Genomic DNA, 19,897 nt, shown 5'->3' with positions numbered 1-19,897 from the left:
AGCTTTTTATGCACACGTACATACATATCTATGTATGTACTTTAAAGTGGTCCAAAAACGTATGTAAAAAAAATAAGGTCGCATTTTTAATGCCGCCAGCCCCTAGGATCGTTCTATACAAAAAAAAAATATTCGCCTTTTTTTTGAAATAAAAAAAAATTAGGGTCTGATTATGCATACTTCGCATAACTTCGCACAACCATTTGTACCAGTGCACTAAAAGTGTAACTTAAGAAAATGTGAAGCAAAATCTAAACTCAACAGATCGCTAAGTTTTTAAAAGTTCTGCTAATTTCTAGGTAATGAAATACATACAAAGTACATACGAAATTACAGTTTGAAGTTTATGCGAAGTTGTGCGAAGTTATGAGAAGTATGCATAATCAGACCCTTAGGGTGTGCTCAACGCGCTCACAGTTTTCAATGTATTTTATATGTGGAAAAAACAACTTTTCGTAGAAATAGTGTAGAATTCTTGAAAATCAATACTTTTCGATCGGAAAACTTTGCTTATCTTCAGGAGATTCCCAGTAATAATACCCAATCGTTCCTTTAACAATTTTTTCATGGTAGCTATATTTTACAGGTCCTAGAAAATGCAATGGGACGACCAATAAAAAATCTTTAATCATAAAAAATGGTTGAATAAACAATTGAATATTAATATTTGAAGTCTCCTGAAGAGCACCACGGTTTTACGATTGAAAAATATTGATTTTCAAGAATTTTATACCAATTTTAGGAAAATTTGTTTTTTCCCCATATAAAATACATGGAAAACTCTGAGCGCTGTGAGCACTCCCTAAATATTTTTTGATTTCAAAATAAAAAAATAGGGGTATATTCGGTTCAGAACAATCCTAGGGGGTGGCGGCATTAAAATTCCGACTTTTTATTTTGGACCACTCTAATGTACATACATATGTACATAGTACATAATGTTTCACATATGTACGAAAATTTGGGCTCAATGCAGCCGCAGATATATTGACATACATACATATCTGTGGATATTTGACAAAACAACTTAAGTCTGTCTTTCACGGACATGCAAAATAGCATATGTCGACAAAACATATTTTGCCGTCAAAGAGAAAAATGTTGCAATTCGAAAGAAATGTTAAATTATTTTGTCGCCATTCACAACCACTAAAAATGTGTCTGTTTGCAACGACTGCATGTTTTCATTTAAATAAAAATCATTGCTCTGACGGTAAAAAGAGCTTTGCCGAAATATGCTATTTTCTTTGTCCGTGAAAGATGGACTTCAGTTGTTTTGTCAAATGTCCACAGATGTGTATCTTTTTGGTAGCGATGAACTTGACATTGATTTAGAACAGAAAAAAGTTTACGGTTCATACGTGAGAGGTAAATGTGTTTGTGACACGCACATACACTTTCTGGCTTTGGTTTACGAAATCAAGCATTTCTTATAATGGAAATTTTAAACAAGTGCATTACTCACCTTTTATATCATACTTTCAGAAAGGGATCCAAAATAATTGGACTAACTTTTATTAAAAACATTTTTTGTATCTAAATTAGGCCAAACCCCAAAAATAGCACCTTTATTAGCAAATCACTGTCAGAGCATTTTTCTCTCAATTGGAGTTGGAGTTGTTCGGGAGACAAATTTTCAGTTATTATGTTACAAGGCGTCCTAGACCACCAGTCCACCCCTCTAAAATGGAGGAATATTTTATTTATTAAATAACGCAAAAATATGACCTATATAATCAGGGATGCTCTATCTTTTGGTGGTATTACCGGTTTTACCGGTTTCGACTGGAATCGGGTTAAGCTCACCAGAAATCCATTTTTTTAAATTAGACATACATAATTTAATTTTATTATGCTGACCAGAAATACATTTTTTTTAAATAGGAAATATATGTTTTTACCAGTTCCGAGAAAAAAGTTTCAAACAAAAGATACATAAATATTTTTATCCTCAGATAACCACCAAAAGATAGAGCATCCCCGATTTGGTAAGTTACAGTTTGGCATTTTCTTCGCTTCGAAAACAATTATTTTTGAAATGAAAACTTCCTAGTGGCGCACAGTGGTCTGAGAGTGGCATAAATGGCATAAAGTTCATGTTTCGAAATGTCTCGAAAAATCCAACTAAGTGGTTGGCTGGACTCTAGACATTTCTACTAACACGATCTTAGTTTTTTACGCACAACTTTGACCAGGCATTTCACGGATTCAACACTCGTAATTGAATGATCGATTTTTGTTTGACTTGTTTTCAATAGTTTACAGGGGTTTCACAGTTGAGAACATTTATAAATATGATTACTACAAGGTTCATGATACTACAAGGTTCATTAAGCTTTGGGTAAATTATTGCAACAAGTTCCAGTTGCGTGTACTATTTATCTTTCATTGACTGGACGCTTCGCATTGGCAGATCCCCTTATAAGCTGTGGCAAAAATCATACTCAAAATTACCATGTATTTAGTACCTTTGCCTTATAAATGATTCTTTATGGCTGATGGGCGTGTCACTGGGCCGATTTTTACCATCTTTGAAATTTAAGTTTTTCTGGTTAAAACTAAGATACATTATAACCGATTTTCATTAAAATCAGATAACATATATCAAATTCGTTCGATAGCAATGTAGTGTAGTAGCAGTTATATTTCTTGATTTCTAAGCAAAAATACTGCAGATAACAAATTACAGTGAAATCGGAGTGCTCGAAGCGAGTCCTGCCTAAAATCTTGTTTGGTCTAGAACGGCTTGGAGTTATAAGTTTTATTCAAAGTCAATGTAAATAATCGCATTAATTTTGCATAGATCTCGTGCTGTCAAAGGCGGACTCGAAATTGGCGATTTGAAGCACTGTGGAAAGCTGGCCAGTTCTCAGATCTTACTCAGAGCAAAACGACTGCCGTCTTTCTTATAAGTAGTATCTTAGATAGGGCTTTGTATTCAATGTTAAGTACGCTGCAGTACAGTCGGCATTCTGCGAGCTCCGTTTGATTCTAGCACTTTGATTAGCAGCTTGACACCATGTAATATTTAAGTGAGATGTATAAGTACTCATATGCTCGAATATCCCGTAACTGACACAATGGTCTGAATTGCAATAAAATGAACAAGAGGATGTGCGTTATCAAATAAAAACTAAAAATTTTTATCTCACAAATCAAACATGGGTTAGGGTGCGTTCACACAGAAAGCAGAGCCGAGCCGAGCGAGGCTGTTCCGAGCTGAGTGAAGTCTTCAAATTGCTGTATCTACATGAAAGTGTTCACACAGCAATCTTTTTCATAAGAGTTTTGGGGCTGAAAACAAAGCTATTTTTGATTTTGAGGGTAAGTTTTGTATTATTTTTGCAGCCGATTCCATGCGAAAAGCTCCGCTTCGCTTCGTTCAGTATGAACACCAGCAGCTTCGCTTGCTTTGCTCAGCGCCGCTCGACTTTCTGTCTGAATGCACCCTTAGGTGAGAGAGGCTGCTCTAATTAACAATTCGCCCGCTGACCACGGAGATCCAGTCTAATGCGCTAGAGAAAGAAGATTTTACTAGACCCTACATTTCGAAAAAATAAATTTAATCTCCAATTCGCAATAGGGTTCTTGAAGTTAACACACAAAGGGATGGTCCTGTAATTCATGCCACTTTAAAACGACCAATGTATGTAATGTATGTATTTTTATGCGAAGCTTTTTCATGGAAGAATTACACACGGAGGTTTAAAAATGGTGGTCGATGGGGTACCGCTTACATAAATTTTTGTTGGGGGTTGATCTGATCAGGAATCTAGCCTTTAACCACTCTCCTGGGCCGGCCGTCGAAGATAAAGTCTCAAAAAAATCTTAATTTTTATGGATTCTACAAAAAAAAACCGAAAATTCTCATTGCACTGATTTCAGCCTGAAAAGCACTTTCCTCAAAGGGAGTTGACTCTCTTCATTAAATTCCGAATTCGGCCTCTGCGATCGGCTATTTAAAGATTCTATTCACCACTCCAACTCTGTTTTAGATTTAAAATTCTCTAAAATGTTTCAACTCCGGCGATACCCGTCGGGTCCATTTCTTCAAACGTATAAACCCCAAATGTTGACGACACACATCCCATAAGAAATTCCACAACCAGTATTTCTGCAATTCTATAACAAAAAGTATCTACTTCAATGGTTAATAAAATGATTTATATTTTAATTTTAAATATTTTTTCCTACATATATTTCTTTAAGTCATATTAAGTATAATTACAAACATACATACTTCGATTCTGTTTTCCGTATAGCTCAAAAACGTTTTTGTTTTTGTTCCGTTAAGTTCCATCACTTTTTAGCCATGCGTCCTCCACCAGCAATATCTGCGCCTGCCTGTCTATTTTGAATTCGCCAACCATAAACTTGATTGGCTGCCTAACAGGCAAGTTAAGCTCTGCGTGCGGCTACGTTTTATGTCAATATTTGGTCAACACATATGTAGCTATATGTAAACAAGCCGGCGCTTTTTAGCCACTTTCGCGGCTGCCGCTTAGCATAAACTGTCATACCTGCTGGTCTTTCAGCTGGTCTCAGAACAAACTTTCACGTGTTTGCATATGAAGTACACCATGACGGAATTTCTCTTTTTTTACTTCCGTTCGTATTTCCGTTTAGGAATAAAATTATTCCGAAATGGATTTGCCAATTTACACATACTCGTACATACTAATTTGTGGGTATGCTTAAGTACATCCATATACATATATAAGCAACTTTAAAATTTTTATAAAAGAAATAATTAAAAAAAAAACAGTTGCATAATAATTATAATGCTCATTGAAATTTCGCAGGCACTCTGATTTGTTGGATAAAAATTCGACCTGTGGCTATAACAGTGCCACCGACCACCATAAACACTTACAACATTTGAAGTCTGAGAACTTGCTACAAAAGGACGATGACCTACCGCAAGTACCAACGCACCTTGATGGTTCGGAGTTCAATCGAATTTTGCGGGTAAGTGTATAATTTGTAGATGAAGAGTTTTTAGGATTTTTTTTACCTCGTTCATTCTTTTAATTGCAGTATAAAAGGTCGTATGAAAATAACGATGTAATTCGCGGTCCCTATAATGCCGACAAACATTCTTCCTATGTGGAATTAGTTATTGTGGTTGATAATAAGGTCTATAAGTCATTTGGGGAGAGTCCGAGAAAAGTGCATCAGCACTGTAAGGATTTAGCCAACATCATCAATGCGGTAAGTTAGAAGAACGTAAGGAATGAAAACATGCAATACAATCTGAGTGACATTTCTAGTTTTAGCTTTCTGTCTAGGTTCGCATATAGGGTCCTTTTTCCGGTAAGTGGACCAGAGACCGATCTATTGGAAAAAATCGTACTCATGGCCAGATTTGCTTGAAATTTGACATGCAGGTAGCTTTTTGCCCAGATTATCACATAGGATCCTTTTTTCTGATAGGGGGACAAGATACCGATATATTGTAAAAATACTTATTTATGTTCCGATTTCCTTGAAACTTGGCTTATTGCTTGGACTAATATATGTATATATACTTTTTTTCTGATAGAATGACAAGGGACACCGATCTATTCGAAAAACGTGATTTATGGTCCGATTTGCTAGAAATTCGGTACACATGCTATAAATATACATAGAATAGAATTGATGTTTTTTTTATAGTTGGTAAGGTGTTTTAAGGCCCCGCAAAGCATGCGGGTATTGGCTATTTATCTATACTTATTATCTTTAATAATTACATAAAGAAAAGTTCCTTTTTTTATAAGAGGTGATCTCGCAAACGGTTGTACCGATTTTTTTTTTTAATTTTGGACTCCTACTGCATACTTTCCAATGATTGTTAAAGGCTAAAAAAAAGTCGATGTGTAAAGGGGGCGTGGCACCTCTCATACAAACCGAATTTTTCATACTGCATTTCTCTGGAAGTGTTCATGGTAGAGTACTGGAACTTGGCATCGAGATATACGAAATCAATAGCATACTCATGAAAAAAAATTTGTACCAGACGTACTGAGACTTTAAGCTATCATTGTATTTACATATATATAGTTCTTCTGTACATGTGAGTGAACTCCTACTCCCGATTTTTATGAAATTTTTTGTGTGTATTTAGGTGGGTCTCTGGATAGTTTAGATTCGCAATTTGAGCCACCAGGTGGCGCTGGAATCTAGCTATTACTAAAAATCCTATTTATGATCCGATTTGGCTTATATTCGAAATACATATGTATTGGTATCGTAAAGAAAAATATTTCTGCGAAAAAATTTACCCACCACGTGGCTCTGGATTCGAGTTATTACTAAACATCGTCAAGTGAGAAAAAGTGTCGTGAATGTCCGATTACATCGACGTATTGGACCACTGAGTAATGTGAGCTCCCGTGTGTTCAAATTGGCCCAATGGATGCGATTTGCCAATATTACTTTGCGTTAAAGCTTCACTCGGAGGCACCAGGATTAAATAACCAAAATAAATGTTCCACTGGAATGTGAATTGTTAATTAAAATGTTGGACCAAAATGTTTCAATCAAAAAATAATAATAATTTTGGGCGTGACGAAGTTTGCCGGGCCTGCGTATATTGATAACTTCAAACGCCCGGCGGCACGGTTAAATATTAACCGATTTCAAAATAAAGAATTTGGGTCTCCTTATTTTCGATATTTTTCAGTACTGCGGGTCGCTGAATTTATAGACTACTCTAAATACGACTTCATATAGGCACAGACTTTTCATACATCTCAATTACAACGCCATCTAACAGCTCAATTTTATAGAAAATTGTTTTCGTGGCTTTGAATTCTTTTTGATAATGCATAGACAATTGCCGTAGTAGACCATACATACAATGTATTACAGAATTAAGCACCAATCTGTTTCTTAGAATCTTTTAACTCACTAACTCTTGACAAAATGGCTCCCTTTGATATGGTTTGGGAAAAGAAGTTCAACTAGTGGGTTAATATCAACTAGGGTCACAAAAAATGAAAAAATAATAAATATCTTTAAAAAATAGGAAAATTCTCTTGGGGTTTGATTGCAAGTGTAAATACTAACGTTGGGTTACAGTTGAGGTCCTGAGGAAGAGAAAGCATTTACCACCTGTGTTCATTATTGCGGTGATTCCTCAATACCTTGATAGGCTTTCGAGATAATTTCAAGTCTAAGGAAATTCCTCCAAAGTTTTGTTTTTAAATAAATCAATAGCTCAGATGGAAAATAAAATAGAAATTAAGTTTGAGAATTATGTATATATACATATACACATGTATGTATATTAAAGAAAATTAAGTACACATAGGAAAAGGTCAGCTAAATATATTTCTCTCAACACATGATTGGTTACCTATAACCAAATAATTTAGCTATAGCAATTATTTAATATATTTTAGCATATACATATGTACATAGTATACATAATTATGTTTAATATACATTAATAAAATTGTAATACTTTTATTTATTTCTTCCCCTTAGTTGTATGTTCCTCTGAATATCTTCGTTGCACTCGTGGGTGTGGTCATCTGGAATGAGTACAATGAAATCGAATTCTCCAGCGATGGTGATTTAACGCTGCGCAACTTTCTCAACTATCGTAGCACAAAACTGGTGCTGGACCATCCGAACGATAATGCACAGCTGCTGACTAAGGAGCAATTTAGCGGTGGCGTTGTTGGTAATTAGCATTTGCATTTAGAATTTAATTCGGTGTCAAGAAATTTTAATAAACTCTTTTCCCCCATCCAGGCAAAGCACTGAAGGGTCCAATTTGTACGCACGAATACTCTGGTGGCGTTTCCAATGAGCACAGCCAAATTGTTGCCGTTGTCGCTACTACAATGGCCCACGAAATGGGCCACAACTTTGGCATGGAGCACGATTCGTCCGACTGCAAGTGCCAAGATGAAAAATGTATAATGTCCGCTTCGTCTACCTCTGTGGTGCCAGTGCACTGGAGCAGTTGCAGCATTGACCAGCTAAATATTGCCTTCTCGCGCGGCATGAACTATTGCCTGCGTAACAAACCCACCAAGCTATTCGAGTCACCGCAATGTGGCAATGGTTTCGTGGAGCCGGGCGAGCAATGCGATTGTGGGCTGCCCAACTACTGCGAGAATACCTGCTGCGACCCGCACACTTGCATGCTGCACACGAACGCGTCATGCGCCACCGGTGAATGCTGTGATTTGAGTACGTGTCGACCCAAAGCGGCCGGCCAAGCGTGTCGTGTGGCAGAGAACGAATGTGATTTGCCGGAATACTGTACAGGCGAGTCGGAGTACTGCCCAGCAGATGTGTTCAAACGTGATACAGAAGATTGTGATGGCGGGCAGGCGTACTGCTTCCAAGGCAACTGTCGTTCGCACACGCAACAATGTCGCATACTGTGGGGACCGACTGGCGAGAGTTCAGAACACTGCTACGGGAAAAACACGGAGGGAAAACGTGGCGGTAATTGTGGCTACGATCGCATCAACAATACTTTCATACCCTGCGAAAAGGAACACGTGGCATGTGGCATGCTGCACTGTCGGCATTTGAATGAGCGGTTAGAATTTGGAATGGAGTCTGCAGCAGTGCTGTCGCACTCGTTCATCAATCACGAAGGCAATATTGTGCCATGCCGCACTGCGCTCGTTGATTTGGGGCTGCAAAGTACTGATCCAGGGCTTTCGCCAAATGGTGCTAAGTGTGGGGAAGGCAAAATGTGTGTGGACCAAAAGTGCCTGACGATAGAGCGAGTACGTGCCACGGGGCTGGGTAAGCAGTGTCCTGAGAATTGCAATAGTAACGGTGTATGCAACAGCCTTGGCAATTGCCATTGCCATGTGGGCTACACGGGCGCAACTTGTCGCCTGCCAGGACCGGGTGGCTCCATTAACAGTGGACCTGCAACTTCGCCTACCAGTAAGTACTCGCATTTTTAGTGTTTGAACCATTTTCAAGTATACAATTGTTAACACTACATTTTCTTCAACTCCCGTACAGGTCATCAAGTCTTCCAGAACTTCATGTATATCTTCTTCTTTGGCGTGATACCGTTTATGATGCTCCTACTCTGGCTCACATACTACATTCGCAATCGACGCTTCTTCCTTGGCGGCAAGCTGGCCGAGAATATGTATGTATCCACGCCGCACAAGTCGGTGTGCTCCTTTAGCACTACCACTAGCAATACAACTACTTCCTCCCATTCTTCCAACACTTCTTCTAACTTATCTTCTTCTTCAACTGCATCTTGTGCATTGCCTGCGAGCGCAATTAAACACTTAAAACGCACACCATTAGAGTCCTGTGCTAAGCGTGGTCAACTCAAACGTTCCAATACACTCAATACAAGCACACAAGCGCATGCGTACACTAGCACCAATACAATCAAATCCAACAGTCAAACGCTAATCAGCCAAAGTGCCTCCACTAACAATTTAGCGCGTATACATAACAATTTGTTTTTATGCAAAAGTAAAACTAATGAAGATTTTAACAGCTTGGTCCCCAATAGCAAAATTATTTCGGTGGCGGAAATTAAAAATAAGTTCACACAAAATAGTTTAAGCAAGAAAAAGTCAGCAGCAACACCAACAAAAATACCAACCATACCATTTGCCGCCGAAGGCAATGATTATTCAACAACACCAACAACTACACTTAAACGCAAACTCAAAGCGCCAAAAACCCCAACAACACTGAAATCAAAAGCAAGCGAGCAGCTGCTTTCGGGCGACACTAGCTCACAGGACAACAGTCAGAATAATACATTGCGGCGTAAACTAGAAATCACCGATATACGCTTACAATCCACCACAAATCCAAATGCACTGTGCGATGGCGCACAGTACATAGCCAGTGATCCTGCTAGGTGTGTCTATGTTTTGGGTAGCCACAAGAAAAATACTATGAACCAAAGTAGTAGTAACTTAACTGCTGGCGATGATAGCAAACTAAAGAATAGCAAGTAAAAGCTATTTGATTTCATACACATGTACACATACATAAAACCTTATACGAATGTGCATGTATTCTTTATCGAGGCAAAAGGTATTAACTGATTTTTTATATAAGCGGTTTTTTTGTTCTTGGGTTTTCTCTTAAAAACGCGAGACTTATTGACATCTTAAAAACGTGTCTACTTTGTCAATTGAAGCCTTAAGCCTTGATAAGGACTGCATGCGGCTAAATAAAAAAAGACAGACTAAGTAAAAGTGTTGGCTGCTGTTGCTGATTTTCAATTCAATTGCCCTTAGCTGCATTTGCTTTAACTGCATGTGTGACTCTTCTCTTCGCATGACAGACACTTTTGCTAAGTGTACTTGTAGGCTTCGGCTGCAATAAAAATAATAATAATGTTCGGCATCTGAAAACCTCAAGTCTTAATTTTGCATAATACTCTGGTTCTCAGAGGCCGAAGTTTGGTTATTTTTTGTTTCATTGAAATAGGAGATTTTCTTTACTCTGCTTTGAACGAAACTGCCTTCTTTTGGAGTTTAAATAATTTTATTAATTTATTTTAGCTTATATAGCTTGAATTATAAATATTATTACTTAAGTATATACATATATATTTTAAACTCGAAAATATTAGAATGTGACTATAATATCGAGCCCTAACCGCCAAAATAACGTAAGCGACAATATTTTCAAAATTTTATTTTTGATGCAGAAATACATCTAGATGCTCTAGGAATATTTCTGCATCAAAAATAAAATTTTGAAAAAAAATGTCGCTTACGTTATTTTGGCGGTTAGGGCTCGATATGAATGTAACAATATTTGGTTCGAATAGCATGCATGTGTTGTTTTTTTTGTTTTAATAAATCATGCATGTGTATGTAGACAGTACACCAAGTTGAAATTAGTGCGTATTTAATATGTTCTTTGTTCTGAAAATCAATTCCAAATGCAATTCTTCAAATAAGTTTTACATTTCATGTTGTTGTTGTTGTTGTTGTTATAGCAGCATACAAATTCCCCAAAGAGTTTTTATGGAGTGTTGTTGGAGTGACAGTCCTTGGCCAAATATAAATCTGGATCGTTCCGGTTACGTAGACCCGACTGTCGTGGGAACGACATTTCATCGTCACCACCGTTCACCATAGCTATTTTTTTGCGTTTTTATTATTCAGTTAATTGTCTCACACATAAACCTCCATACCAATATTGAAAGCGATACATTTAAAGGTTTTCTTTGACATATCTAGAACTGCTACTAAATGTTTGCTATGTCGCATTTTCATTTCACTTTGAATGCCCAACATTTTAATGGCGAATTGGGCACAGAAAAAATATCGGTGGTGTTTCATTAATAAATAAAGTCATCAAAATGTGTCCAATACATACGTTTTCGAAATAACTCTACCTTGATGAAGCAGTATTGAGAGATATGAAGCTGAACTAAAAATCCAATGCTGCCAAACTTTGTATAAGAAAAATGATCCTATACCCAGTATCTTGTGCATTGGAAGTACATGAAGGGTCAGCTTTTTCCAACTCAGAGGAACAGTCGTTTTACCCAATTTGTGCCAAAACGTTGATAGTCAAATTCCAATAAAATTCAAACACAATTCTTACCTAAGGAGACCTAGGTATTGAGAAATATTCAAAAAAAAAACATTTACAGAAGCTTTTAACCCAATGACTCTTATCAGAAGGTGTCTTTTTGACCCAGTTTTGAATGATCCCAATTTGCAAATGGCAGCGATAGATGATTCTATGCAGTCTCCAAAAGAAATTGACCATCATGTTACTTTTTATAAATAATTAAATATGTGGGGCTAGGTAAACCCTGCAATAGTTTCATGTGAACGGTTAAACCTGGCAACCCCTCAGCAGCGTTAGCCAAATGTCCATGAAGAAACTACAAATTGCGAGCCGCGTTTGAAAACCCGAAGACGAAGAACGAAATTTTTGTGTCTGCAGCATTTTTTAACTTAAACTTTTTTAAAGCATTTAAATTCATTACATTTCATTCAGACGCAGGTATCAAATATCGTCGTTTCAACTTTCTTTAACTACGTTTGCATGATAACCCCCCGCTCCCCGATTTCAAACTTTTTCGATTATATGCTGAATTAGACTTAATGAAAGAATTGAACCAAGTTTGGTAGAAATCTATAAAGTGGTTACCGAGACACACCTTGTATTCATAAAGTGGGCGGTGCAACGCCCAATACCTTAAAGACTATCGGATGTCTCAAATTTACCATTATAGAGGAAGCGGGTGTAAATTTAGTCCGATTTGAATAATTTTCAACGAATTTCTTTCTTGTACGAAGCTTATTGAGTGCACCGAGTTTGGTAGAAATTGATGAATGGGTTACCGAGGTACATATTTGTGGTCATAAGTGGGCGGCGCCACGCCCATTATCCAAAAATGTATAATAATCCAATTTTTTGCTATGTGGTTATTCTAATTATAGATTTTGAGTCAATTAGCTTCAGCAGTTACTGATTTATCGCAGTTTTCGTGTTTCCGTAAATTACCGTTGTATGGGAGGTGGGCGTGGTTATCGGCCGATTTCAAAGATTTTCGACATATTTCTTAGCTAGGTCCTAGGAAATGCTCGTACCGAGTTTAGTAAGGATTGGAAGGGAGATACATCATTTGATCGTAAGTGGGCGGGTTCACGACCATTTTGCAAAAATTTCATAATAACATTTTTTATCACAATTCTACTCCACATTAATATCATAGTTTTTGCATTTTTCGAAAACATCGCTATATGGGAAGTAAGCGTGGTTATGGACCGATTTCGCCAATTTTCATTATCAATCTACATCGGAAAAAGGGAAACCTACATACCGAATTTCGTTGAGATATCTCAATTTTTGCTCGAGTTATCCTGTACACGGACGGACGAACAGACAGGCATGGCTTAATCGAACTCTATTCATTTTGAGCATTTATGTAAACATTTGCTTATATCTATCTCGATTCGTTTTGGCTGTTACAAACAACCGTTATGTGAACAAAGTTAATATACCCTTGTGCACAAGAGCGATCGGGTATAAAAATAAGAAAAAATAACATAAAATTTTAGCCCATTAAATTTTAGTAACACAGTTCAAGCTTGAAATAGCTGATTTTTGGCAATTTGTTTTGTTGAAGCTCTCGCCAATTTTTCCCATGTAAAAAACAACCTGATTTTATAGCTACATATAGCTTTCTTAAATAAATATTTATAATCAGCTCATGCACTTTGAAATATTCAAAAATTACTTCCAATTTTACTATAAGAAAACTACTTTTATTACGCGATAGTAAGTTTTAGACGGTTTTATTATACAGAAGATAAAACGACATTCATGGGACATTATCAAAGATTTACAGTTTCTAATCGTTGCCCCTGAACTGAAATTGGTGTTAACGCTCCCAAACGCCCACTACGATTTGTTTACTTTTCTTTGGAAACACATCTTTTCGTCTGTCATCGAATTGCAGGGCTACAGGATTATCTTCTAATATACATAGCTTCAAAAGAGAAGGTCTTATTAAAAATCCCTACTTGATACTGCTTATTTAAAAACAGGGGTTTTAAAGCTCTCTTTAAAATATATTTTTTTTTAACAGGTTTATATGAATATATTTTGATTTGTAAGGCATGTAATACTATCTTAATACTTACATATAACCTTTTCTATATGCATATATACAATTACAATTTTTCTTTTGTGAAATCTGTCCTAGTCTTAAAAAGCACATTTGTTATGTTTGTCTGTATGTCTGTAGCTTTAAATAAAAATTTATATCAAAATGTTATTATCATTGGTGCTTTTTTCATATTTAACATTCTGATTTTTGTTTCAAACTAATAAATAAAATATGTATTAAAAATTAATGCATACATATGTACACATGTTTGTACATACACATGCATATACTAAACAATTTCCTATGGCGAATTTCCACTAGGCATTAAATGGCAAACAAATTGTGTTTATTTCGAAAGAAATTATTTTTCATTTCAATGCCTAGTGGGAACTCGGCATTAGATTGCATGTTTCTTAGATGTTTTTGTGCAAGTCAAATGGGATGTGGTGTCGGCTAATGTTCAAGCGTAATTTTCGTTCTCTACGTTTGAAGAATTTTACAGTTGGCAGCGGTATGTGAAAACTTTTTTATTTTTTCAATATTTACTTTTATTAACAGTCCAACTAATAATAAATAATTAATAAATTGTTTCTAGCAAAAAACAACAAACTTAATACTAATTTGCATGTTCAAAAACAAATGCCTACTAATAAAGTTAAAAAAAATACAATACACTGTAAACACATAACGACAATTTGCATTACTCCAAGTGCGCCTTATTTACAAATGATCATGTTTCATCATGTTTATCCCAATTAATAACTATTCTACTTCTCCATAGATTTACTATTCATTTTTCTCATCATCCTCTTCCGCTCTATCTCCCTCTTTTCCAGCATCAAGGCTGCCGGCACAAAACAACCTCCCACTCGTCCCGACCATGGTCCACTTGGTGGTGGAGGCAGTGGTGGCGTTGGCGCGCACAGCCTGCCGAAGTCAACTCCCAGCAGTACTGATGACATGAACTCCGCGCTGCTCAAGTCCCCCAGCGACTCGAATGACAACTCCGTTGGCAATGGCATGTTCGGCAAGTTTAAGGGCTTCACACTTCGTCCGCTTAATGATACAACTTCGCCCACTAACAATTTCAATGGTCCTAATATCGCTTACGTACAGCCCACTGTGCAGGACACAACGGCCATGAATGGCGGTGTACCACAACGCTCCGCGCCACCACCGCCACTGGTAAAAGGCAACTCGGTGGATGTAGCTCAACCTAATCGCTGGGCGCCACCACCACCCGTGGGTATTGCAAATGCACCAGCTTTACCGCCACCCAATCCCGGCTCGAATGCGCGCCCGATCATTTCGATGCCGGTGCTGGAGACCTCTACGTTGACGCTGCCACTTAAACAGTCGAGCGGTGAGATGTCACCAACGCGTGCCGCACCGCTACCGCCTCCCATGCATGCCGGTCAATCCGGCTCTTTGCCGCGTCCCGCCCCGCCGCCACCTGTGCCTATGCATGCAGATCCGAAATTGAATATAAAGCGTGATGGAACCATTCGACGCATAGCATCGTTTTTGAAAAAGGAGGAGAAACCGCCGTTAAAAGAGAAAACCTACATTGATCGCGAGAAGTTGAAGAATATCGAGATATCGGCACCGATGCCTGTTGCTCCGCAAGGAGAGTCATCTAATTCGGATTCTGAGACCACACCCAAAGAGGAGGAAACGAAAACTCTAGTAAAACGTGCGCAATCTATGCGTTCGCCCACTAAGAAAACCAACGTGCAGACGTTCGGGTCGATGCGTTATGCACCAGGTACGGCGCGTCCAAAGAGTGTGGCGGCAGCCGCCGCGGCTTCACGCCCCAAAAGCCCGCCTCCACGCCCTCCACCCCTAAAGAAAACTAATTCGACGACTTCTTCTGGCTATGCGCTGCCAGTTGCCACTGCCAAGTCTAGTGTGGAGAATGCATATGACGATTGCGAGTTCGTCGAACATCCTCTGACCACAGTAGGTGAGTCGAACGAAGCAGACTCACCCACTTCAACAGACAATATTTATTCAGTAATAGATGAAATACCCCCAGCAGCGCAAACGCTTAAGCGCAGCGATTTCGTCAACGAAAGCAGTGATTTGGGTTTGCTGGGCGAGATTGTGAACGAGATTGAAAAGCGCAATGGCGATTCCATCTACACTGCATCAACGCTAGTGAAAAACAAACCGCTGTCCACGGAGGAGGTGAAAAATACCACAGCGGATTTGAAAACCAAACCAAAGTCCACAGTCGCCACAAGCGCGAATCCGGATTGCAATGCAGTTGCGGAAGCGCCGAAAGCGCTTGCGAGCACAACGGCAGCATCAGCACAAACAGTGCCTACTTACTTGCGCCCGACGCCAGTGAATGCTCCAGTGGCGCGCGTAGCGCCCACACGCGCTGATCTCTCTCCCAGCACAGCGTTCTCAAGTTTCAAGCCTACAACTTCAGCAGCAGCGGCGACAGCAATTGTCACCTCTAACAAAGCCACAACAGCTGCGCCCAACCGCCTCGGTGGCAACAACAGCACCACAAGCACAAACTCTGTGACATCGAGAAACAAAGCCTTCAATAAAACGGCTGTCGCCGCAAACTCAACAGCGACAACGCGTGCTGCCGCCACAGCCACAAGTAGCAGTAATAGTACAGCACTGCCGTCCGCTACCATCACAAAACCAAAACCGCTTTCAGCGAAGCCCTCGTTCAACAGCCAAAAGAAAGTAACACCCGCGCCGAGTGTTGGCGGCGGCACAGCAGCTGCCGCACGTTTAGCGGCTACAGGTACGCCACGCACCGCGCCCACCGTCAAATCAGGGAATATAGCGTCGCTGACGCAACGTTTTGAAAAAGGCGCGACAGCAAATACGAAAAAGTAAGAGCACGCTTATTGAATTTCGGCGCCGCTCTTCTATGAAAAAGAAGAGGTAGCGCCTAATTGGCATAAGACCACAAAAAGGCCGTTTAAAGGCAACATAGGCTAGGCATGGCATAAAGCGATATTGTAATTTATATTGTAATGAAATTTATTTGTGTATGGAAAGAGATAAGTTTACTATGGAAATTCGGGGGATATACATATGTACATGCGTATGTATGTACATACATATGTAATTAAGCAGAAAAATTATTAGACGAAAAAAACTAATTCAATTCAAAAGTGATATTCATTCCTTGGCATATTCTAACGTCGAACGAAACCATTGTAGTTGTATGTAAATTGTACGAATATTGTGCGCCTAAAGATAGTAGACTGTGTATAATCCTAATATTCAATTCAGTTTTTGTAAAATGCATTTTTTTTACTTTCAGCTTGTGCGTTGTAGTTTATGAAAATCGTAATTTTAAGCTCTGTACATTTATTTAAAATTAAGTTAAATGTGTGCATGTATTTGTTTGTAAAGTATAGGTATTTTAATTTTCAAGTATCTCAATGTATGCAGAATATGAATTCAGTGGCAATAATTTTATTCATACAACTCTGGTGGAAACAAAATCTTTAGGGGTTCCCACCACATTCGTTGGTTTGATCTAATAAGCTCATTTGCCCGATTGCCAGGTCCCTTGCTCAATGTGGTGAATACCCGTATTATTTTGTAACTTCTATTTTTGAGAGAAACTTTTGTGCGGTCTTTGTGAAAATAACGGCGATTAGTTGCTTTAGATCATTGACGGGCACTGTCTGTGGAGTAAAAGCTCAAAAGAGTTTTGCCCGCGGGTAAGGCGGTGCCCATCACCGCTTTAGAATCAAGACATATTGGACTACTACTAGTACGACAGCTGTAAACCTATATTGGCATGCTTAAAAAACCAACAAAAAAAGAAATATAAGCTCTTAAAACGGTGAAAGCTTCAAAAAACGGAATAAGAATCCCGGTAAGAACGTTAAAAACCGATGAAACATTTTCGGGCTTATTTTGTTTTTAATGACAAATTACTTTTTTTAAATGCTAGAATTAAAAATTCAAATTTTAGTTTTCATAACCATTAATTACCTAAATAATAATACTGAAAATCTTTTGATTTTGATATATAATTCCTGCATATATGTTAAGCATCAAATGAACCTGTCGAAATTAAAATTTTAAAAGTGCATAAATTTTATAAATTTTCTTACACATTCGAAAGCTGCGCTCATAACCAACATTGACAATTTTTTCCCCTAGTTAGGAACAAACTTTTACGACTTTTTATATTAATTTTCCAAAAGCAGTTATTTTAAGAATAAAATTTTCCAAAAGCAGTTATTTTTAAGAATACAATTTGGTTCTCGAACTAGGTAAATTTTTCAAATTCCAAAAAAAGCTGAAAAATATTAAAAAAATTGTATGTATATACATATTTCGAAAGCGCTTCAATTTTAGACTCTCGGGATTAATATCTAAAGCTTATAAAATTGACTGATAAAATTTCAATAGAGTTTTACGCCGTCTCAGAACGTCGAATGGCTTTTTTCATGGCATCATGGCAGACATACATTCGGGGGGTTGCCATTGCCTGACGAGGGTGACCGCTATTAGAACAACCATTAGCTAATCTCAAATTGTAAAGACTTTTAAAAAGTTTTTTGCTTCAAAAAGCTTTGTTTTATAAATATTACTTGATCAGCTGAAACTATTCGTAAGATTATTTCGTAACCATTATTTTCCATATCCGCCATTAAATTTTATTTGTAATGATAGTGGTGCTCAAATACCCTTACGAGCCATCTTAAATTTTATTATTTTGTGTATTAGTATTCAAAAACACTGCCTGCCCTTATAAAAATGACAAATAAATTTGGCAGCTTTTCACCAATAAGCATTTTATAAAATAACCTTTAAGCTTAACAGTTTATTTCTTAATTTTTCTTGAGAAAGACTTTAAAAAGAAATTTGACTGTTTTGCAGGGCTCCGTATTACCTTCTGAAAGATATTTATTTTATTCGACATTATTTTAAATTCATTCTCCTAAGTGTAAAAAACGAAGCCAAAGAAATCAACAAGTGCACTGAGATTTCTTTAGCTGCTATAAATATAAGTGAGACGATGAATGGTATAAGTATATACATACATAATATATACATGCATACATATCGTCGTTTAGCATTTCTGGCTAATATATTTCAAGACGAATGGATAAGGCTTGAGCCAAAAGCTTGTGTGAGCAAATCCAAATTTTGGAAAAAAATGTCAGTTACTTTAAACTACGATATGTATACTGAATTAAAACGAAAAAACTTTAAGTTAATTATTTAAAATCAATAAATTTTATTAGCAAGCTGTAATGCAAGTTTGTTGTAACTAGTAAATAGAAATATTCGCAATTTAATTGTCAATTGTGTGTGTTTGCTTCGAATGACTCAAACCGCTTTGTCAAGCTCAACACCAAAAATTAAAAAAAAAGTGTTGAACATCCTAGAGGTATTCCATTAACTGTAAAACGTCTCGAAATTTTTACGTACAGTCGAAATTTGTCTGAAAAATATTTTCGAGTTATCCTTTCTCCCACTCAGTTATTAAAAATAAATAAAATTATAACAAAAAATGCACTCCATTATTTCTAATATGTAAATGGGGTTGAAATTCACTCGGAAGTGAATTGCAGAACCTGTCTGTATATAAATTTGCAAGAACCTTTGCGCCTCGTCAGCAATTCCAAAAGTTAATGAAAAATGCATACATACACACTTGCATATATGCAACTTTATCAAAAATAAAAGAACACACATCTCTCAATGTATTTTTCTAGTATTTAACCGTCAGTCTGAGTGTGCTGAAAATTCTACTTTTGATTGTGAGTGCGAAAAGGTACACACATCAGTATAAATATGATTACAACTACATACTATTAGGCTTAAAGTTATGAATTGTGTTATACTGAATAAAGAAAATAAATAAATTAGTTAAAACGACAAAGAAAATATATATGCTACATATATATAAAAAATATTTATAGGGAGTTAAAATGTAAATTATAATTCTAAAAGTGATGACACAAATAAACTACTTTTTCATAAAATTAATGTACAAACATTTAGTTTTTTATTTTCTCATAAAAACCTAAGAATTCTTCAAGAGGAGGCCCAAAAAAGTATATCTTTTTTCTTCTGGGTTTCAACTTAAATTTAATTTTCATCAAACCCATAAACACTTGAAATGGGTCCACCGGTGACTCTTCACCATCGCTCTTAATAGTTGTGTTTAATGTGCTGTTCTAGGTTTACGTCAGGTTAAGAGACCTCAAAAAATTCTGTTTCATGAGGATTTTTCTTGCTCTAAATTAATCTACTTTTTGTTTAATGATCCTGCGATAAGTGGACTAGGGTAACTGAAAGCACTAGGGTGATTGCAAG

General features: G+C 37.2%; 1 protein-coding gene across 12 annotated transcripts in view; it reads left to right on the top strand.

Annotated features, from left to right (window-relative positions):
* The window catches only part of Meltrin (disintegrin and metalloproteinase domain-containing protein meltrin), a 194,333-nt gene extending 176,949 nt beyond the window's left edge, over positions 1-17,384 (top strand). For 11 of the 12 annotated variants that reach the window (XM_017609279.1, XM_017609277.1, XM_017609272.1 and 8 more), the window contains 6 exons: positions 4,803-4,968; positions 5,038-5,211; positions 7,471-7,669; positions 7,741-8,901; positions 8,983-9,853; positions 14,419-17,384. In XM_017609279.1, the coding sequence (XP_017464768.1) occupies positions 4,803-4,968; positions 5,038-5,211; positions 7,471-7,669; positions 7,741-8,901; positions 8,983-9,853; positions 14,419-16,441 (4,594 nt within the window). In that variant the 3' untranslated portion in view covers positions 16,442-17,384. The remainder of the gene's footprint in view (positions 1-4,802; positions 4,969-5,037; positions 5,212-7,470; positions 7,670-7,740; positions 8,902-8,982; positions 9,854-14,418) is intronic. The other variant, XM_017609280.1, reaches the window with a different exon arrangement.
* The last annotated feature ends 2,513 nt before the right edge of the window (positions 17,385-19,897 follow it).

The sequence above is a fragment of the Rhagoletis zephyria genome, unplaced genomic scaffold, assembly GCF_001687245.7.
Source record: "Rhagoletis zephyria isolate East Lansing unplaced genomic scaffold, Rhagoletis_zephyria_1.1 Rzeph_scaffold_00208, whole genome shotgun sequence".
NCBI classification, from domain to species: Eukaryota; Metazoa; Arthropoda; class Insecta; order Diptera; family Tephritidae; genus Rhagoletis; species Rhagoletis zephyria.
The sequence above is the reverse complement of the archived record's forward strand: the minus strand, read 5'-3'. Positions and strand labels throughout refer to the sequence as shown.